This window comes from Colletes latitarsis, chromosome 12 (genome assembly GCF_051014445.1).
Source record: "Colletes latitarsis isolate SP2378_abdomen chromosome 12, iyColLati1, whole genome shotgun sequence".
NCBI lineage: Eukaryota > Metazoa > Arthropoda > Insecta > Hymenoptera > Colletidae > Colletes > Colletes latitarsis.
In genome coordinates, this window is record NC_135145.1 from 25618548 (window position 1) to 25641715 (window position 23168).

Sequence of the window (23168 nt, forward strand, 5' to 3'; positions counted from 1 at the left end):
GTTGCAATTGTTAATAACTTTTGAACGAAGCCTCAATCGACAAATTGCTATTCTTCATTTTAGTCTTATTTTGGCCTGTAGAATCTGCCATTCAAATTTTATAGCTCCCAGAATTTTTTTAAAAATTTTCCCTCTACAGGGGTGCTCTGTCAACCCTGGGGGAAATTTTGCTGGGGGGTTCTAGGGCCCAAAATAAGACGAAAGTCAAGAATAACATTTTGTTGATTAAGGCTTCGTTACAAAGTTATTAACAGTTGTATCTCTAGTGGCGCGATAGTTGGCGCTCCGCAGTTGTAATTGTTAATAACTTTTAAACGAAGCCCCAATCAACAAAATGTTACTCTTCATTTTCGTTTTATTTTGGGCCCCAGAACCCTACAAAATTTCCCCCATTTTTTAGCTCCCCGAATTTTCAAAAAAATAAACATTGAATTTTTCGTGTATCTCGTTTGAAGTTTATTTATTTCACTAGTGGTCAAGATCACATTGATTGCTATCGTGAGAAGGCGTGTTTTATAAGCTAGAAAGTCCCCTTTCACTCTTCAAATATCACTTGGATTCGATCTTCACAGGTCCATGCGTTCAGTCTGCGTTTAGTGTTGCGTGGAGTATGGATCTTAACTGTATAGGCTGTTCGATCTGAAGTCAGCTGAAGGTTTATTCCTCCGACACTTGAGGGCGCTTCTTCTTCCTGCAGAAATCATTCCACAAGTTAGAATTATTCACTCTTCTACAATCCCCAATTTTCATCAGAATCACAAGTTTCCCTAGACACAAAAGCCTCCACAGTGTACCCATCATAAATGGAATACACGACCCCCAGTCGAAGGGTTGAGGCAAGAATCTAGGTCTAATAGACAGTCTGATAGGTCCCATAAATTCAAAAACATCAACAAACACCTATAAATAAACAATCCAGCCACTTACCCATTGGGGGATCCTCCGTAAGCAGTGGCTACCGAGCTGGCGACGCCCCCCTTCCCAGTGGAGTAGCTATTAGCGATCGCGGTGACAGCTCCTGGGGGGGATCCTGAAGATCCAGCTCGCGTGGACACCCCAGGGAAGCTGAACACCATCGGGAAATAGTTGTTCAAATTGGGGTAGTTCTGACGGCGACGATTGCCTTTGAACGGTACGAAAGGAACTGTGGGCTCGTCGTCGTCTTCTTCGTCCTCATCCTCGTCGTCCTCGACCACTGGAGGCTTGGTCTTCTTCCCGCGGTCCCCTTTCGGCGCTTCTGCGTTAGGGTAGCTTGGTTCCTCCGAGGGAGCCAAGAGGGTAGCTTCAGTGGTCGGTGCTGGCTGCTCCTAGTCAACATTTACCCCGTTGCGTTAAAAGATCAGGAAATGAGGATGACACCCATTGAGGTGAGTACCTGAGGGGGCAAAGCGCCCTGCTTGTGATGGTTTTGGTCCCCGTCGCTGTGGTGGGGCCCCTCTTGCGGATAGTGTGGCTCCTCTTGAGGGTACTGCTCACTCTGAGGGGGATCATTCAGTTGGTAGCCGTGGTCCTGCTGCAGGGGGGTCTGGTTGTCCTGGTCGTAGGACTCCTCAGGCCCTGGAGCAGCTTGGGCCTCAGCGCTGGACACCTCCTGCTCCTCCATTGGCTCTGGACCGTTCCTCAAGTGAGGTGTCTGCATGCCACCGAAGAAGGCAGCCTCGCCACTCACTGCATTCCCCTGAGCAAACACCCCTGTCGCCTGGCCATCGTGTCCCGAGCGACGCACTGGTCTGTAGTAGCCGGTGAACATCATCGCCCTGTGAGGATAGGGGTGCACAGCTGTCCTCTTCTCACGGAGGAAGACTATGGGGCTCCCGTAGGGGTTCAACATCACTGAAACTTCGATATTCCACATGTCAACTGAAGCAAAACCACATGGGGCAGATGAGGAATGCACTGAATGAGGATTCCATGAAGATTCCACAGCTGGGTGAGCATGACAAGTCACCTAAAGTGCCTAGTAGACCCTGCTGAACACATTACAAGCGTGTTTCATCATGTCAATTGGACAGTACGCCCCACCCAACAGTGGAAGAACCTTTTGGTGAGCTATCTGGTCCCCGAAACAGAGTCTCATCCAAGTCTAACGTCTCAAACTCCTCGCTAGGTCTTTGATCTCAGTTTGCAAGTGAGGAATGCACTGTTGCATGAAGATTCTACACCTAGGTGAGCATGTCAAGTCACCTAAAGTGCCTAGTAGACCCTGCTGAACACATTACAAGCGTGTTTCATCATGTCAATTGGTCAGAACGCCCCACCCAACAGCGAAAGAACCTTTTGGTGAGCTATCTGGTCCCTGAAACAGAGTCTCATCCAAGTCTAACGTCTCAAACTCTTCGCTAGGTCTTTGATCTCAGTTTGCAAATGAGGAATGCACTGTTGCATGAAGATTCTACACCTAGGTGAGCATGTCATGTCACCTAAAGTGTCTAGTAGACCCTGCTGAACACATTACAAGCGTGTTTCATCCTGTCAATTGGACAGTACGCCCCACCCAACAGCGAAAGAGCCTTTGGTGAGCTATCTGGTCCCTGAAACAGAGTCTCATCCAAGTCTAACGTCTCAAGCTCCTCACTAGGTCTTTGATCTCAGTTTGCAAGTGAGGAATGCACTGTTCCATGAAGATTCTACACCTAGGTGAGCATGTCAAGTCACCTAAAGTGTCTAGTAGACCCTGCTGAACACATTACAAGCGTGTTTCATCATGTCAATTGGACAGTAAGCCTCACCCAACAGCGAAAGAGCCTTTGGTGAGCTATCTGGTCCCTGAAACAGAGTCTCATCCAAGTCTAACGTCTCAAGCTCCTCGCTAGGTCTTTGATCTCAGTTTGCAAGTGAGGAATGCACTGTTGCATGAAGATTCTACACCTAGGTGAGCATGACAAGTCACCTAAAGTGTCTAGTAGACCCTGCTGAACACATCACAAGCGTGTTTCATCATGTCAATTGGCTAGTACGCCTCACCCAACAGCTTAGGAGCCTTTGGTTAGCGATCTGGTCCCTGACCCCGGGTCCCATCGAAGTCTAGCCCCCTCAAACTCCTCACTAGGTCTCCAATTTGAGTTTGAATCATACTTACTGGGTCCAGAAGGTATAGCCTTAGACTCTGCCGCAGCAATGGTGGTCGCAACGACCAGGACCAAGCTCATCCACAGCGTCATCCTCAACGAACGTTCAGCTTGAGGCAGAGAGGGATGGGGAAACTGGTCTTCCAGCGTAGAGATCTGCTTCTGGACACTCTTCCCCGGTCTATTGAGGCACTATCACTCCAAGATCTACCTGGTCAGGGCACTTGCACGATGCTGCCGGCTCTGAAGTCAGCGGTTGCTTTTATACGAGAGCCTGGGGGGGCACGCAGAGGATAGACTGGGTCCCCCTCCACGCGTCAGGTGCTTGCCTCGTACCCGACAGGATCGTCGTAGCGCAAACGTGCGTCTGGACGCTACGTGATCCTCATTCCTGATCGGTCGCCGCATTAATCGTCATCCCAGGCGACTGTTCCCTCGACTAATTGATACGCTGATCGAAGGGGACCTGGTGCTCAAACTAGACTGCTCCTCATAGCTGAGACTTCTGAGGATCATCCTCATTTGGGAGCTTGGATGATCACCTTCTTGCCTCGAGCAATTGCACCAAGACAAAGGACACATTTTGGGATTTGAACAGTTGGATCTAGGAGGACATAGTGACAGTATCGAGGATCATGGTTGCTGGGTCTGAAGATAGTTAGACCTTGAAGACAGTGGACTACTCAAGAGTTCTAGGCTCTAGGCTAGGTAGAGGACTTTCTATGCTAAGAATCGATGTTGTCAGGTACTTTGTTCAACGATGGTGGTCACAGAGATCGATGATGAGGATCTAACGATTGAGCAAGAGAGTATTATTTGCAATCGTTCTATAAATACGCGGAATTCGAGGAACGGAGGGGGGGTCGAGACGATTCCGTCGATTCCCTCAGCCGAGAACATACTTTCACGGGAATTCACGTTTCCTGAATTTCGATTCCTACGCTTTGCGGGTCTCCAGCACTCCCCCAGCAGCTTCTTCCACGAACTTTCACCCTCTTCAGCCCCTCGAGTCGCTGACATACGAAAATATTCGATGTTCTCGAATTTTTTTCTGGAAACTGGGTAGGAATTCGGGGGTATGTGTAATGACAAAAAATAATTGTAATTCATCCCTGCAACAGAGAATAATTTTTTTAGAACGATTTGAAAAATTTTTTTTTCCCCTCGAAAAATTTCACACCTTCTCGAATTTTTTTCTGGAAAGTGGGTAGGATTTTGGGGATATGTCTAATGACCAAAAATAATTGTAATTCATCCCTGCAACAGAGAATAATTTTTTTAGAACGATTTGACAAATTTCTTTTCCCCCCCGAAAAATTTCACAGCTTCTCGAATTTTTTTCTGGAAAGTGGGTAGGATTTCGGGGATATGTGTAATGACAAAAAATAATTGTAAATCATCCCTGCAACAGAGAATAATTTTTTTAGAACGATTTGACAAATTTTTTTTTCCCCCCGAAAAATTTCACAGCTTCTCGAATTTTTTTCTGGAAAGTGGCTAGGATTTCGGGGGTACGTTTGATGACCAAAAATGATTGTAATCGACCCCCACAGATAACGATATTTTTTTCAGGACGATTTGAAATTTTTTTTTTTCGTCGAAAAATTTGGGCACCTACCCCCTGTTGATATTTCTTAAAACTTCGTTTTTTATTTTTAGTAATTTTGTTTGACGCCGTACAGACAAATTGTCTAATAATTTTTTGTAGGTACCTATGGGCTCTATTTCAGAAAAAAGTTTCATTGAAATATATTCACTATTATAGAAATTATGGCTGTTTAAAAATTGAACCATTTTTATGGGGTTTTTCTTATTTTACGGGGTGAAGAATCAACTTTTCGGATATTTTTAGAATTTCTATAGATTCTCCACTAAAATACGCGGCGTTTGGCTTTTTGAACGTTAAAATCGTCCAATCCGTTCAGAAGTTATGCCATTTTAAAGATTTGCATAAAATTTACTGGAAACATTTTTGGCCTGAAATTATATTTTCATTTAGGAATTTTTTTCTCGAAAATGGTTAGGATTTCGGAGGTATGTCTATTGACCAAAAATTATTATAATTGGTCCCTGCAATCAAAAATAATTTTTTTTGAACGATTTAAAATTTTTTAATTTTGTTGATAAATTTCACACCTTTTCGAATTTTTTTTTGGAAAGTGGGTAGGATTTCGAGGCTATGTTTGATAACCAAAAATGATTGTAATTGACCTCTGTAACTAAATATAATTTTTTTAGTACGATTTGAAAGTTTTTTTTTCGCCGAGAAATTTAAACAGTCCATCCCCTTTAAGTTCTTCTTAAAAATTCGTTTTTTATTTTTTACAATTTTGTTCGACGCGCTATAGAAAAATTGTCTAATACTTTTTTATAGGTACCCATGAGCTCTATTTCAGAAAAAAGTTTCATTGAAATATATTCACTATTGTAGGAGTTATGGTTGTTTGAAAACTGGACCACTTTTATGGGGGTTTTCGCATTTTCACGGGGTCAAGGATCAACTTTTCGAATATTTTTGCAATTTCTATAAATTCCTCATCTAAATACGCGTCGTTTGCGTTTTTGAAAATTAAAATCGTCCAATCCGTTCAGAAGTTATGGCATTTTAAAGATTCGATTGAAATTTCCAGGGTACATTTCTGGTCTGGAATTATATTTTCATTTAGGAATTTTTTTCTCGAAAATGCGTAGGATTTCGTGGGCATGTCTAATGACCAAAAATAATAGTAATTACCCACTGTAACTAAATATAATTTTTTTAATATGATTTGAAATTTTTTAAATTCCTCTAAAAATTTCATACCTTTTCGAATTTTTTTCTCAAAAGTGCCTAAGATTTCGGGGGTATGTATAATGACCAAAAATAATAGTAATTACCCCCTGTAACTAAATATAATTTTTTTAATATGATTTGAAATTTTTTAAATTCCTCTAAAAATTTCATACCTTTTCGAATTTTTTCCCCGAAAACGCGTAGGATTTCGAAGGTACGTCTCTCCACCAAAAATGATTGCAATCGACCCCCACAGCTAACAATATTTTTCCCAGAACGATTTGTAATTTTTAAATTTCATTGTTAACAAGCTTCCATCAACAAATTGGTATTCTTATTTTGGCCTCCAGAAACCCCCAATTTGAAACGAAGAGCAGGCCTGAGAAGACTGAGAATGAATAATCTACCCCCAAACAGAGGAATAATACTGGTAAAAGAGGAACTACCGAAGCTGAGACGCTGAAAATCTGCTTAGAGGGGACCAGAGTCGTTCGATCGTAATTCCGTTCCTCTTTGCGGCGAGTTCGACGCTGAAAAGGACGCAACGGAGGTAGGGACAGTGACACGTGAAGGCGGATCTGTCTGAATTCGCTTGACATTCGGGGCACGAGCGCCACTGGACTCTTACGGACTTCTGATCATCCCCAAGAATTACTGTCGCCTCTGACCAGTCATACGCGCAGACGTCCAATCGCGTATGACTGACATAATATTAATATTAAGAGGTTACGTCAAACAGGAGTCGTTAACCGGGACAAGATCCCCAAAACGTGGTCGACATCCAAACAATCCCCATCAATATTCCACACGCGATCGTAATTAATTGCTGACGAGATCAACGCTTAAGGACTCTTCGAGGTGCAGGTTTTGGATAGATCCGTCATCCCCCAGGTCGTCCTTTAGGGGTGGTTCGATGCCGAATCGCTGTCCGTTTGCGGCTGTTCCCTGCAGTGGCTGACGACGCGATCTGCTGCGAGGCGATCGTTGCTCAGCTCGCTTGTTGGGGGGCTTCTTTGTCGAGGAGGCGTTGCTGGGTCGATTTAGCGTGGACTATTATGATTCGAGGAGTTTTCACTTGGTCCAGTCTGCACAGGGACCTGGGGATGGATTCTTGGAAGAAGTTTCATTCGATTGATTTGGTACTGGGTTTGGCTGTGGAGTTCCATTCTTCGTTCCAGGTGTCTTTTATTTTAGCCTTGAGGATGGAGAGCCTGGGTTCCAAGGATAGACTGGGGTCCTAGTGGCCAGGGGTTGTCGAGCTAGCTATTTCTTTGGCTGCTTGGTCCGCCTTTTCGTTCCCCATTCCACCGATGTGAGAGGGGATCCTTATTATTGTTCATTTGGGTAGACCTGAAGTGAGCTTCTTGGCATTCTTGTCCACAGTCGTTTGTCCATAGCTTCTGCGTTGCTAAAATGGCGCCTGTGGAGCCGCAGAAAATTGCAAAGTTTTTATTTTGGTTGGTTAAAGTGGATTTACATTTCTTTCACATAGAAAGATGGATGTTTTGTGGAGTAGTTTGACTTTTTCAGTTGATTGCTTCCTGACAATTGTTTATCCAGATCCACTAAGTGTCTTGGACTCGTCTGTTTACAGGGTGCTCGGCCACCCCTGGGGAAAATCTGAATGGGGGATTCTAGAGGTCAGAAATGTTACCTCAAAATTTCGTTCGAATCTTTAAAACACCATAACTTTTGAACGGATTGGACGATTTTAATGTTTAAAAAAGCAAACGACGCGTATTTCAGTGTAGAATATGTAGAAATTCCAAAAATATTCGAAAAGTTGTTCCTTGACCACGTAATGTTAGAAAACCTCCATAAAAATGGTTCAATTTTCAAACAGCCATAATTCCTATAATAGTGAATATATTTCAATGAAACTTTTTTCTGAAGTAGAGGCCATAGGTACCTACAGAAAAGTATTCGACAACTTTTCTGTAGAACGCCAAACAAAATTATTAAAAATGAAAAACGAATTTTCAAGAAAAATCGACAGGGGGTAGGTACTGAAATTTTTAGACGAAATTAAAAAATTTCAAATGATACTAAAAAAATTATATTTAGTTACAGGGGTCAATTACAATCATTTTTGGTCATTAGATATACCTTCGAATTCCTACCCAGTTTCTAGAAAAAAATTCGAGAAGGTGTGGAATTTTTCGACAAAATTAAAAAATTTCGAATCATACTAAAAAAATTATATTTAATTACAGTGGGGAATTGCAATCATTTTTGGTTATTATACATACCCTCGAAATCCTACTCAGTTTCGAGAAAAAAATTCGAGAAGGTGTGGAATTTTTCGACAAAATTAAAAAATTTCGAATCATACTAAAAAAATTATATTTAATTACAGTGGGAAATTGCAATCATTTTTGGTTATTATACATATCGTCGAAATCCTACTCAGTTTCGAGAAAAAAATTCGAGAAGGTGTGGAATTTTTCGACAAAATTAAAAAATTTCGAATCATACTAAAAAAATTATATTTAATTACAGTGGGAAATTGCAATCATTTTTGGTTATTATACATATCGTCGAAATCCTACGCATTTTCGAGAAAAAAATTCATTACTGAAGATTGAATTTCTGGCTAGAAATGGTACCCCGAATTTTTAAAACGTCATAACTTCTGAACGGATTGGAGGATTTTAATGTTCAAAAAGCCAAACGACGCGTATTTTAGTGGAGAATATATAGAAATTCTAAAAATATTAGAAAAGTTGCACCTTGACCGCCTAAAATGAGAAAAACCCCATAAAAGTGGTCCAATTTTCAAACAGCCATAACTCCTACAATTGTGAATATATTTCAATGAAACTTTTTTCTAAAGTAGAGCCCACAGGTACCTACAAAAAAGTATTACACAACTTTTCTGTAGAACGTCAAACAAAAATACTAAAAATAAAAAACAAATTTCCAAACAAAATCGACAGGGGATAGGTGTCTCAATTTTTCGATGAAAAAAAAAATTTCAAATCGTTCTGAAAAAAATATTTTCAATTGCAAAGCTCGATTGTAATTATTTTTGATGAAAAGATATACCCCCGAAATTCGACCCAGTTACGAGAAAAAAATTCAAGAAAGTGTGAAATTTGTCAACAAAATTAAAAAATTTCAAATCGTTCTAAAAAAATTATTTTCATTTGCAGGGGTCGATTATAATCACTTTTGTTCATTACAGATACCCCCGAAATCCTACGCATTTTCGAGAAAAAAATTCCTTACCGAATACCTAATTTGAAGCCAAAAATGGTTCCTTCATGCGAATCTTTAAATCGTCATAACTTCTAAACGAATTGGACGATTTTAATTTTCAAAAACCCAAATAACGCGTATTTTAGCGGAGAATATATAGAAATTCTAAAAATATTCAAAAAGTTGCACCTTGACCTCGTAAAATGCGAAAAACCCCCCAAAAATGGTCCAATTTTCAAACAGCCATAACTCCTACAATAGTGAATATATTCCAACGAAACTTTTTTCTAAACTAGAGCCCACAGGTACCTACAAAAAAGTATTACACAATTTTTCTGTAGGACGTCAAACAAAATTATCAAAAATGAAAAACCAATTTTTAAGAAAAATCGACATGCCTCAATTTTTCGATGAAAAGAAAAATTTCAAATCATTATGGAAAAATTATTCTCGATTGCAAGGGTCAATTATAATCACTTTTGTTCATTACACATACCCCCGAAATCCTACGCATTTTCGAGAAAAAAATTCCTTACCGAATACCTAATTTGAAGCCAAAAATGGTTCCTTCATGCGAATCTTTAAATCGTCATAACTTCTAAACGAATTGGACGATTTTAATTTTCAAAAACCCAAATAACGCGTATTTTAGCGGAGAATATATAGAAATTCTAAAAATATTCAAAAAGTTGCACCTTGGCTCCGTAAAATGTGAAAAACCCCCCAAAAATGGTCCAATTTTCAAACAGCCATAACTCCTACAATAGTGAATATATTCCAACGAAACTTTTTTCTAAACTAGAGCCCACAGGTACCTACGAAAAAGTATTACACAATTTTTCTGTAGGACGTCAAACAAAATTATCAAAAATGAAAAACCAATTTTTAAGAAAAATCGACATGCCTCAATTTTTCGATGAAAAGAAAAATTTCAAATCATTATGGAAAAATTATTCTCGATTGCAGGGGTCAATTAGAATCATTTTTCTTTCTTTTCTCTCGCGTTTGTTGCCTCAGGCTGCTGGTGGGACCAAAGATGGTCGATTTAAGTTCCATTTTCCTCTCTCGAACTTTTATGGTAATTTGCCGTGAGAAGCGGACAGGAATTGGCAAAAAAAAAGAAATAGAGGATCTTAGAGTTATCTTAGTAATTTAAATTTTTGTAAAGCATCGCGAATCCAGCTGCATCCGAGCGGTCGTTCGTTCTATCGGGACGTGCCATTTTGCGTCGCCTGGTCACGCTCGAAAATACGATATATGCGTGACTTGGAGAACGGTGCGTTTGGAAGTTGATTCATGAAATAGTACGAATTCATGAAGTATTCAGCTGGTAGCGGTATATCGGCTAGACGATCGATGGGGGATGAATTAATGCCAGAACGGGAATTAAGTTACGTTAACAATGGCACTCATACACTATTACCTTTCTATTCTCCATTTTTATTACAGATATTCATCTCCTTTCGTTTCAAACAATTTTTATTTTCAAATTAGGCACAAATTGCATACAAATTTGGCGCAACTGATTAATATTTTGTTATTATCGTTATGGTTCTCGATGTTTTAATTATAGTATTTTAATGATATAACACAATTTGGGTGTAAAATATTTGTATACAGAGGTTTTTTATTTGAATAAATAATTGACCAAATTCTCCAAATAATTATGCTACCATCAGAGAAAAATATGATAAATAATGAAAATTGTTTATTATAGTCGACAATCAAATGTAATATTTGTTTTTTTTATCGAAAATAATAGTATAGGATGAAATTGATTATTTAAAAATGTTTTCAGCACATATTATTGGAGGCAAGTGATTTGAAAAATTAATATTCAGGGTACCAAGACAGTTATGGTCAGACATTATATTTTCAGTAATGAATTTTTTTCTTGAAAATGCGTAGGATATCGGGGGTATGTCTGATGACCAAAAATGATTGTAATTGACCCCTCTACCTAGAAATAATTTTTCTAGAACGATTTGAAATTTTTATTTTCGCTAAATAATTTAGACACCTACCCCCCGTCGATTTTTCTTAAAACTTAGTTTTTCATTTTTGATAATTTTATTTGACGCGCTACGGAAAAATTGTCTAATACTTTTTTGTAGGTACCCATGAACTCTACTTCTCCTCAAAATTTCAATGAAATATATTCACTATTGTAGGAGTTATGGCTGTTTGAAAATTGGACCATTTTTTTGGGGTTTTTCGCATTTTACGGAATCAAGGTGCAACTTTTCTAATATTTTTACAATTTCTATATATTCTCCGCTAAAATACGCGTTATTTGGGTTTTTGAAAATTAAAATCGTCTAATCCGTTCAGAAGTTATGACGATTTAAAGATTTGCATGATGGAACCATTTTTGGCTTCAAATTAGATTTTCGGTAAGGAATTTTTTTCTCGAAAATGCGTAGGATTTCGGGGGTATCTGTAATGAACAAAAGTGATTATAATTGACCCTTGCAATCGAAAATAATTTTTCCATAATGATTTGAAATTTTTTTTTTCATCGAAAAATTGAGAAACCCAACCCCCTGTCGATTTTGTTTGAAACTTTGTTTTTTATTTATAGTAATTTTGTTTGACACCCTACAGAAAAATTGTGTAATACTTTTTTGTAGGTACCTATGGGCTCTACTTTAGAAAAAAGTTTCAATGAAATATATTCACTATTGTAGGAGTTATGGCTGCTTGAAAATTGAACCATTTTTATGGGGGTTTTTCGCATTTTACGGAGTCAAGGTGCAACATTTTGAATATTTTTAGAATTTCTATACATTCTCCGCTAAAATACGCGTTATTTGGGTTTTTGAAAATTAAAATCGTCCAATCCGTTCAGAAGTTATGATAATTTAAAGATTTGCATGAAGGAACCATTTTTGGCTTCAAATTAGATTTTCGGTAAAGAATTTTTTTCTCTAAAATGCGTTGAATTTCGGGGGTATCTGTAATGAACAAAAGTGATTATAATCGACCCCTGCAAATGCAAATAATTTTCTTAGAACGATTTGAAATTTTTTAATTTTGTTGACAAATTTCACACTTTCTTGAATTTTTTTCTCGTAACTGGGTCGAATTTCGGGGGTATATCTATTCATCAAAAATGATTATAATCGAGTCTTGCAATCGAAAATATTTTTTTCAGAACGATTTGAAATTTTTTTTTTCATCGAAAAATTGAGGCACCTACCCCCTGGCGATTTTGTTTGAAACTTTGTTTTTTATTTATAGTATTTTTGTTTGACGCCCTACAGAAAAATTGTCTAATACTTTTTTGTAGATACCTATGGGCTCTACTTTAGAAAAAAGTTTCATTGAAATATATTCACTATCGTAGGAGTTATGGCTGTTTGAAAATTGAACCATTTTTATGGGGGTTTTCTCATTTTCACGGGGTCATGGAGCAACTTTTCGAATATTTTTGCAATTTCTATAAATTCTTCATCTAAATACGCGTCGTTTGCCTTTTTAAACATCAAAATCGTCCAATCCGTTCAAATGTTATGGCGTTTTAAAGATTCGCATGAAATTTCAGGGTACCATTGCACTTATATTTTCGATAAGGAATTTTTTTCTCGAAAATGGTTAGGATTCCGGGGGTACGTCTAATGACCAAAAATACTTGTAATTAACCCCTCCAACTAAATATAATTTTTTTAGTATGATTTGATATTTTTTAATTTCTTCTAAAAATTTCAGAATCTATTTGAATTTTTTTCTCGAAAATGGTTAGGATTCCGGGGGTACGTCTAATGACCAAAAATACTTGTAATTAACCCCTCCACCTAAATATAATTTTTCCAAAACGATTTGAAATACATGTAACTTCAGGGGATTCATTCATTCATGATAAGACATTAAATTTTCACTAATGAATTTTTTTCTCGACACTGGGTAGGATTTCGAGGGTACGTCTAATGACCAAAAATACTTGCAATTAACCCCTCCACCTAAATATAATTTTTCCAAAACGATTTGAAACACATGAACTTTCAAGGGATTCATTCATTCATAATCAGACATTATATTTTCATTTAGGAATTTTTTTCTCGACACTGGGTAGGATTTCGAAGATATGTCTAATGACCAAAAATGATTATAATCAACCCTTGCAACCGAATATATTTTTTCCAGAACGATTATAAATTGCAACAATAAGAAAAATTTTTTATTTACTAATAAAAATTCTCTTTTTTTCTTCAAAACACTCCCCCCATCAACAACAAAAATAGAGAGTCTATTCCTAAGTAAAAAATTGTTTTTTACGTTCATTTTAATCAATTCAAAATTCTAAATACTGCTATTGATTAGTTCATAGCTATCTTTATCAATAATTTTCTAATATCAGTCAAATTTAAATTAAAATCATTGTGTCCAAATAAAAAATTCTACCTTTTACTAAATTATTTCTTTTTTTACATCAGATTATACTCGAATCTACACATAGACTCTACTAACTTCAAATCAAATTAATGAATCTTTGCTCATACTTTATAATTACAATGTTTCTATATTTATAAAAAATTCATTTTCTAAAAAGGCTTCAAAATGCTCTTGATACATAAAAAAAATAAGAAATATTTAAACTAAAATAAAAATTATCTAAATTAATCTTTACAAAATTTCTCATTTCGTTAATTTTATTAATAAAAATTCGCACTCATAACAATTCGAAAAATTTCACATTCTTCCCAGGATTTTCGAGCGGAACCGGACGAAACCGTTTCGTACACCTAATTAACAACTCCAAGTGTCGATTTAGGTCACGATAATAATAATTGCAGGGTTCGATATTCTGTTATTGGCATCGTCGATGACGAAGCGGAAAAGTGCCAATGGCAGGAAGCTTTAAAACATTAAAATCAAACTAAATTAACCGTTCCAGTTTGCACAACGTTCAAACGAACGCAACAACTCCTAAAACAATAAATTCTAATACTCAAAAAAAGTAAAAAGCAAAAATGAAACTGGAAAACTCGTTCGACATACTTAATACCCTTCTATTCGTGAATATCACGCCAACGTCCATTTTGTTGAACGAATAATTCATCGAGAGGACCTCTACAAGTCTTTAGTATGAAACAGTGCAAGAAATTGAATCTTGAATGTTTATTTTCAACCCTAATCGACTTCATAGTATTTGGAAATTCTGGATAAATTAATGGGGGATTCTGGGGGCCAAAATAAGACGAAAATGAAGAATAACATTTTGTTAATTGAGGCTTCGTTCAAAAGTTATTAACAATTGCAACTGTAGTGGCGCAGCCTGAGAGTCCCCATCGCGCCACTACAGACTCAACTGTTAATAACTTTTGAACGAAGCCTCAATCGACAAATTACTATTCTTGATTTTCGTCTTATTTTGGCCTCTAGAACCCTCCAGTAAAACTTCCCCCAGGGTTGACGCACCCCCTGTAGAGGGAAAATTTTTTTAAAAATTCTGGGAGCTATAAAATTTGAATGGCAGATTCTACAGACCAAAATAAGACGAAAATGAAGAATAGTAATTTGTCGATTGAGGCTTCGTTTAAAAGTTATTAATATTTAAAGTTCAGTCTGTATTGAATTTTTTTCTCAAAAATGCGCAGGATTTCAGGGGTAGGTCTAATGACCAAAAATTATTGTAATTGACCCCTGCAAATGATAGTAATTTTTCCGGAAGAATTTGAAATTTTTTAATTTTGTCGAAAAATTTCTCCACTTTCTTGAATTTTTTTCTCGAAAATGGCTAGGATTTTGAGGGTACGTGTAATGACCAAAAAAGATTGTAATTGACCCCCCTAGCTAACGATAATTTTTTTAAAACGATTTGAAATTTTCCTTTTCACAGAGAAATTTAGGCACCTGTCGATTTTTCTTGGAAACTCGTTTTTCATTTTTAACATATTTGGTTCGCGCTGTATGGAAAAGTTGTTTAATACTTTTTTGTACCTATGAGCTCTACTTTAGAAAAAAGTTTCGTTGAAATATGTTCACTATTGTAGGAGTTATGGTCGTTTGAAAATTGGACCATTTTTATGGAGTTTTTCTAATTTTTCGGTGTCAAGCATCAACTTTTCGAGTATTTTTAGAATTTCTATATATTCTCCACTAAAATACGCGTCGTTTGGGTTTTTAAACGTTAAAATCCTCCAATCCGTTCAGAAGTTATGACGTTTTAAAGATTTATATGAAATTTCAGGGTACCATTTCTGGCCTGCAATTATATTTTCGGTAATAAATTTTTTTCTCGAAACTGAGTAGGATTTCGAGGGTATGTCTAATGACAAAAAATACTTCTAATTGACCCCTCCAACTAACTATAATTTTTCCAGAATGATTTGAAATTTTTTTTCCGTCGAAAAATTTAGGCACCTAGTGTCCATCGATTTTTCTTAAAAATTCTTTCTTGATTTTTAGTAATTTTGTTTGACGCCCTAGAGAAAAGTTGTTTAATACTTTTTTGTAGGTACCCCTCAGCTCTACTTTAGAAAAAAGTTTCATTTAAATATATTCACTATTGTAGGAGTTACAGTCGTTTGAAAATTGGACCATTTTTATGGAGTTTTTCTAATTTTTCGGTGTCAAGCATCAACTTTTCGAATATTTTTAGAATTCCTATATATTCTCCACTAAAATACGCGTCGTTTGGTTTTTTAAACGTTAAAATCCTCCAATCTGGTCAGAAGTTATGACGTTTTAAAGATTTTCAGGGTACCATTTCTGGGCCTGCAATTATATTTTCGTTAAGTAATTTTAATGGGGGATTCTAGAACCCAAAATAAGACGAAAATCAAGAATAGTAAATTGTCGATTTTGGCTTCGTTCAAAAGTTATTAACAATTGCAACTGTAGTGACACAATAGTGGCTCTCAGATTAGCGCAATTGTTAATAACTTTCTAACGAAGCCTCAAACAACAAAATGTTATTCTTGACTTTCGTCTTATTTTGGGCTCTAGAACCCCCCAGCAAAATTTCCCCCAGGGTTGACAGAGCACCCCCTGTAGAGGGAAAATTTTTAAAAAAATTCTGGGAGCTATAAAATTTGAATGGCAGATTCTACAGGCCAAAATAAGACTAAAATGAAGAATAGTAATTTGTCGATTGAGGCTTCGTTCAAAAGTTATTAACAATTGCAACTGTAGTGACGCAATAGTGGCTCTCAGGTTGGCTCAATTGTTAATAACTTTTTAACGAAGCCTCAATCGACAAATTACTATTCTTGATTTTAGTCTTATTTTGGGCTCTGGAACCCCCCAGCAAAATTTCCCCCAGGGTTGACAGAGCACCCCCTGTAGAGGGAAAATTTTTAAAAAAATTCTGGGAGCTATAAAATTTGAATGGCAGATTTTACAGGTCAAAATAAAACTAAAATGAAGAATAGCAATTTGTCGATTGAGGCTTCGTTCAAAAGTTATTAACAATTGCAACTGTAGTGACGCAATAGTGGCTCTCAGATTGGCTCAATTGTTAATAACTTTCTAACGAAGCCTCAAACAACAAAATTTTATTCTTCATTTTCGTCTTATTTTAGGCTCTAGAACCCCCCAGCAAAATTTCCCCCAGGGTTGACAGAACACCCCCTGTAGAGGGAAAATTTTTAAAAAAATTCTGGGAACTATAAAATTTGAATGGCAGATTCTACAGGCCAAAATAAGACTAAAATGAAGAATAGTAATTTGTCGATTGAGGCTTCGTTCAAAAGTTATTAACAATTGCAACTGTAGTGACGCAATAGTGGCTCTCAATTGGCTCAACCGTTAATAACTTTTGAACGAAGCCTCAAACAACAAAATGTTATTCTTGACTTTCGTTTTATTTTGGGCTCTAGAACCCCCCAGCAAAATTTCCCCCAAGGTTGACAGGGCACCCCTGTAGAGGAAAAATTTTTTAAAAAATTCTGGTAGCTATAAAATTTGAATGGCAGATTCTACAGGCCAAAATAAAACTAAAATGAAGAATAGCAATTTGTCGATTGAGGCTTCGTTCAAAAGTTATTAACAATTGCAACTCTCTGGTTGCGCCACTACAGATTCAACTATTAATAACTTTTAAACGAAGCCTCAAACAACAAAATATTATTCTTCATTTTCGTCTTATTTTAGCCCCTAGAATCCCCCATTAAAATTTCCCGCAGAAATGACAAAATTTTCATGTTTGAAGAATTTCGAAAATCGAAGATTTTACCTCGTAAAAGGATCCCTGGTCTGTGCTTACGAATTTCCGGTATACTCGATCTTCCTGCTCGTCGTGTGCACTTAATTCGATCCCCGTACGCAGCGAGCTCCCATTCGAACACGAATCACGAAGAACAACCCCCTAACAATAAGATCAGAGCTCGGGTTGAAGGACCGCGTTGCACCTCGTATTGCGTCCATTTTGCAAGTTTCCAGAATAAAGCGCCAAGGACAGTGTGTTTACGCATATCCTGTTCAGTGGCGTGGAAGAGCCCGTCGAATGAACAACAAGGCCACGTTGCTCGAAGTGTCGCAACTTCGGAATAAATCCCCCCGAGATTGGTTCGAAACATCCAAAAATGGCTTGTGTTCTGCCTGTGACTTCATTCAGAGGCAATGAACCGTGCTTTCTCCGCCCTCCCACGCCCGCTCTACGCCACTGATCTCGCTGATCAGCAGTCAGAGGATCGATGCCGGCCAGGCGGCTGGAATTCACCGACCAGTCTTTCCAGGGAAGACATAAAATAGTCGCAGGTGTACCATCGGCCGACATAAACGGCCCGCGAGTATTTGCTACGGGCTCTGCATCCCGATGGGGGACGAGATCCGCACCTGCCTGGCCCCCGTCAGCCATCGACGCGGCCGCTGAAAATCGATCGCCATCGGATCTGCATTCAGAGGACGCGATCAGGCTTCCGGACTCTGACGGCGGGCGAAATGTCACCGCAGTTTACGACCATCTCCCATTCCAGACGGCTACCTGACTCTAAAACAGCCCCTCTTCGGCAGACGACACCTAACTGAGGAGTAGATGGCAGTGTCATCTGTGTAGATGGCAGGTTTGACGCTGGGGGCCTTTGGGTATGTCGTTGAATAGGATTTAGGAAGAAAAAAAATTTCAAATCGTTCTGAAAAAAATACTGTTGACTGCAGAGGGCGATTACGATAATTTTTGGTCATTAGATATACCCCCGAAATCCTACTCATTTTCTGGAAAAAAATTCGAGAAGGTTTGCAATTTTTCGTCAAAATTAAAAAATGGTTCCCTGAAACTTGATGCAATTCTTTAAAATGTCATAACTTCTGAACGGATTGGACGATTTTGATGTTTAAAAAGGCAAACGACGCGTATTTAGATGAAGAATTTATAGAAATTGCAAAAATGTTCGAAAAGTTGTGTCTTGACCCCCAAAAATGCGAAAAACCCCTATAAAAGTGGTGCACTTTTCAAACAGCCATAACTCCTATAATAGTGAATATATTTCAATGAAACTTTTTTCTAAAGTAGAGCTCTTAAGTACCTACAAAAAAGTATTAGACAACTTTTCTGTAGGGCGTCGAATAAAATTACTAAAAATCAAAAACTAATTTTAAAGGAAAATCGACAGGGGTCAGGTGCCTCCATTTTTTGATGAAGAAAAAAAATTTCAGATCGTTCTGAAAAAAATACTGTTGACTGCAGAGGTCGATTACGATAATTTTTGGTCATTAGATATACCCCCGAAATCCTACTCATTTTCTGGAAAAAAATTCGAGAAGGTTTGCAATTTTTCGTTAAAATTAAAAAATGGTTCCCTGAAACTTCATGCAAATCTTTAAAATGTCATAACTTCTGAACGGATTGGACGATTTTGATGTTTAAAAAGGCAAACGACGCGTATTTAGATGAAGAATTTATAGAAATTGAAAAAATATTCGTAAAGTTGCTCCATGTCCCCGTGAAAATGCGAAAACCCCCATAAAAATGATTCAATTTTCAAACGACCATAACTCCTACGATAGTGAATATATTTGAATGAAACTTTTTTCTAAAGTAGAGCTCTTAAGTACCTACAAAAAAGTATTAGACAACTTTTCTGTAGGGCGTCGAATACAATTACTAAAAATCAAAAACTAATTTTAAAGGAAAATCGACAGGGGGTAGGTGCCCCAATTTTTTGACGAAGAAAAAAAATTTCAAATCATTCTAAAAAAATTATATTTAATTGCAGGGGTCAGTTGCAATCATTTTTGGTCATTACATATACCCCCGAAATCCCACCCAATTTTGAGAAAAAAATTGCTCACCAATGTGAGATCAAAAATGGTTCCCTGAAACTTCATGCAAATCTTTAAAACACCATAACTTCTGAACGGATTGGACGATTTTAATGTTCAAAAAGCCAAACGACGCGTATTTTAGTGCAGAATATATAGCAATTCTAAAACTATCCGAAAAATTAATTCTTGACCTCGCAAAATGCGAAAAACCCCTATAAAAGTGGTGCACTTTTCAAACAGCCATAACTCCTACAATAGTGAATATATTTGAATGAAACTTTTTTCTAAAGTAGAGCTCTTAAGTACCTACAAAAAAGTATTAGACAACTTTTCTGTAGGGCGTCAAACAAAATTACTAAAAATCAAAAACTAATTTTTATGAGAAATCAACAGGGGTCAGGTGCTTCCATTTTTTGATGAAGAAAAAAAATTTCAGATCGTTCTAAAAAAAATACTGTTGACTGCAGAGGTCGATTACGATAATTTTTGGTCATTAGATATACCCCCGAAATCCTACTCATTTTCTAGAAAAAAATTCGAGAATGTTTGCAATTTTTCGACAAAATTAAAAAATTTCAAATCATTCTAAAAAAATTATATTTAATTACAGGGGTCGATTGCAATAATTTTTGGTCATTACATATACCCCCGAAATCCTACCCAATTTTGAGAAAAAAATTGTTTACCAATGTGAGATCAAAAATGGTTCCCTAAAACTTCATGCAAATCTTTAAAACGCCATAACTTCTGAACGGATTGGACGATTTTAATGTTCAAAACGCCAAACGACGCGTATTTTAGTGCAGAATATATAGCAATTCTAAAAATATTTGGAAAGTTGTTCCATAACCCCATTAAATGAGAAAAACTCCATAAAAAATAGTCCAATATTCAACTGCCCATAACTCCTATAATAGTGAATGGATTGCATTAAAATTTAGAATGGAAGTGGAGCTCATAGATAACTACAAAAAAGTATTAGACAACTTTTCTGTAGGGCGTCAAACAAAATTACTAAAAATCAAAAACGAATTTTTAAGAAGAATTTAAAGGGGATGGACTGTCTAAATTTCTCGACGAAAAAAAAAATTTCAAATGATTCCAAAAAAAATATGTTTGGCTACAGGGGTCAATTACAATTATTTTTGGTCATTGGACATACCCCCAAAATCGTAACCACTTTCTAGAAAAAAATTCGAGAAAGTATGATATTTTTCGACAAAATTAAAAAATTTCGAATCGTTCTAAAAAAATTACTGTCATTTGCAGGGGTATATTACAATCATTTTTGGTCATTACACATACCTCCGAAATCCTACTCATTTCCAAGAAAAAAAATCGAGAAGGTTTGCAAATTTTCAAAACAAAATTAAAAAATTTCAAATCGTCCCAAAAAAAATACTGTCGGCTTTGGGGGTCAATTACAATAATTTTTGGTCATTAGACATACCCCCGAAATCCTACTCATTTCCAAGAAAAAAAATCGAGAAGGTTCGCAATTTTTCAAAACAAAATTAAAAAATTCCAAATCGTCCCAAAAAAAATACTTTCGGTTTCAGGGGTCAATTACAATAATTTTTGAGGGGGAGCCCATTGCGCTAGACCGTGTCGAGTGCCCTCTGGAGGCCTAGCAGACCTAGAACCGATCTTGTTCCATCTCTCAGGAAGCCTCATTATGTCCTGAGGATGAGTAGATGGCAGTGTCATCCGCGTAGAGGGCAAGTTTGGTGCTGGAGCCTTAGGGTATGTCGTCGATGTTGAATAGGATGGGGCCCCCAGGTGTATGGGAGCCTGGGGGGGGTGCAGAGGGAGCCCTCACAGGATTATGTGTCTCCCTGTGAGCTAGTTTCGTACCATTTTGATTAGGTGGCTGTGGAGATTGAGGAGGTGCCCCATCGAGCTAGACCGTGTCGAGTGCCTTCTGGGGGTCCAGCTGAGCTAGAACCACCTGTCCAGGTCTCGTTCACCCCCCAAGAGCAATGGCCCCCCTGGAGTCTTGATGTTTGGTGGGATGGTGGAATGTTTGGCTAGGATTCCAAACTGTTCTCGAATGAGGATGCTGCTATTGCGGTGGTGTGCATTCATTTGGACGAGCATTATTCTTTCCAATATCTTGCCTAGCTGGCTCAGCTAGCTGACTGGGCCTGGAATTACTTGGATTTGTTGGGTTTGGGAAGAGGGATGACTGTCTGAAGATGTGTATCTTCCCAGTTTTGAAGAGCAAAACGTTTCGATGTGTCATCGAAATCGAGCAGTCCCACTTGTTGATTCGCGGGACGAGCGGACCGCCGTCGTCGAACGAGAGATTTTATTCATGAGAGGGAAGGTATCTCGTATTCTGAGCACCATCCACGGCTAGCACTATATATTTTATGGTGAATTCGTGGCTGGACTCGCAGCCACGCTGACGTAACTAAGTGTTCGTCATACTCCTGTATCTGACGGTTGCTATTATCAATGTCCAGCCAGACGTTGATTTAGGGCCGCGAGTTCAAACGATCAGGCGATCCACGGGCGACTGGCGCCACTGGAGCACTATATTTGCAAACAACGGTCGATATGGAGACCCAAACGAAGCATTTGCAGCATTACATGCTCAAAAAAGGGAAGAATTCAAAGGACGAGTGCTGCTACGACTAATTGGGACCTTCTGAAATTGGTTTGGGGAATTTAGAGGTTGGCAATTGAGAGTTGGAAGACCATAGTAATGTTTTGGCGCTGCTTCCTGCGCTCGCCGCCAGAGGGCTCGCGCTCTCACAAGCGCTCGACCCCTCTGTTGGTATATATACGCTCCTCGAATGTTCCAGTCTGCTAGGAAGCCTCACCAGCGCCCCCTACGTTGCTTCCCATGCTCGCCACCAGAGGGCTCGCGCTCTCACAAGCGCCTCGACCCTTTTCTTGCTATATACAGGGTGTTTGACCACCCCTGGGAAAAGTTTTAATACAGAATTCTAGAGGCGAAATAAATTTGTTGATGGAGGCTTGGAAAAACTATTCACAATTAAGTTCGTGAATTTTAAATTGTCCTGGAAAAATTGTTTTAGGTTTCGGGGGTCAATTACAATCATTTTTGGTGAACACACATGTCTTCGAAATCCTATGCATTTTCGAGAAAAAAATTCGAGAATCTGACATTTTTCCACGAAATTAAAAAATTTCAAATCGTACTAAAAAAAATATATTTAGTTAGAGGGGACAATTGCAAGTATTTTTGGTCGATAGACGTAACCTCGAATTCGTAACCACTTTCGAGAAAAAAATTCGAGAAAGTAGTGAAATTTTCAGACGAAATTGAAAAATTTCAAATCGTCCTAAAAAAAATATATTTAATTAGAGGGGTCAATTACAATTATTTTTGGTCATTACACATACCCCCGAAATCCTATGCATTTTCGAGAAAAAAAATCGAGAAAGTAGTGAAATTTTCAGACGAAATTGAAAAATTACAAATTGTTCTAAAAAAAATATATTTTGTTGGAGGGGTCAATTACAAGTATTTTTGGTCATTACACATACCCCCGAAATCCTATGCATTTTCGAGAAAAAAAATCGAGAAAGTAGTAAAATTTTCAGACGAAATTGAAAAATTTCAAATCATACTAAAAAAAATATATTTAATTAGAATGGTGAATTACAATTATTTTTGGTCATTACACATACCCCCGAAATCCTACCCACTTTCGAGAAAAAAAATCGAGAAAGTAGTAAAATTTTCAGACGAAATCAAAAAATTTCAAACCGTTCTAAAAAAAATATATTTAATTAGAGGGGTCAATTACAATAATTTTTGGTCATTACACATACCCTCGAAATCCTATGCATTTACGAGAAAAAAAATCGAGAAGTTACTAAAATTTTTCAGACGAAATCAAAAATTTTCAAATCATACTAAAAAAATTATATTTAATTGAAGGGATCAATTA

General features: G+C 37.5%; 1 protein-coding gene across 1 annotated transcript; it reads right to left on the reverse strand.

Annotated features, from left to right (window-relative positions):
* Nucleotides 1-639: 639 nt before the first annotated feature.
* Nucleotides 640-3161, reverse strand: LOC143349044 (uncharacterized). The gene is made up of 4 exons (XM_076779909.1): nt 3080-3161; nt 1376-1839; nt 928-1307; nt 640-691 (listed from the first exon to the last, which is right to left on the reverse strand). The coding sequence occupies exons 1-4, from the start codon at nt 3159-3161 to the stop codon at nt 658-660; spliced, it is 960 nt and encodes a 319-aa protein (XP_076636024.1). The 3' UTR covers nt 640-657.
* Nucleotides 3162-23168: the final 20007 nt, after the last annotated feature.

Excerpts from the sequence above, each read along its gene's own strand:
- LOC143349044 (XM_076779909.1), bottom strand. The coding sequence starts at position 3,161 with ATGACGCTGTGGATGAGCTTGGTCCTGGTCGTTGCGACCACCATTGCT. Across the intron at positions 1,840-3,079 it reads GGCTATACCTTCTGGACCCA|TTTCAGTGATGTTGAACCCC; the intron begins GTAAGTATGATT and ends GGAATATCGAAG. Across the intron at positions 1,308-1,375 it reads AGGGCGCTTTGCCCCCTCAG|GAGCAGCCAGCACCGACCAC; the intron begins GTACTCACCTCA and ends AATGTTGACTAG.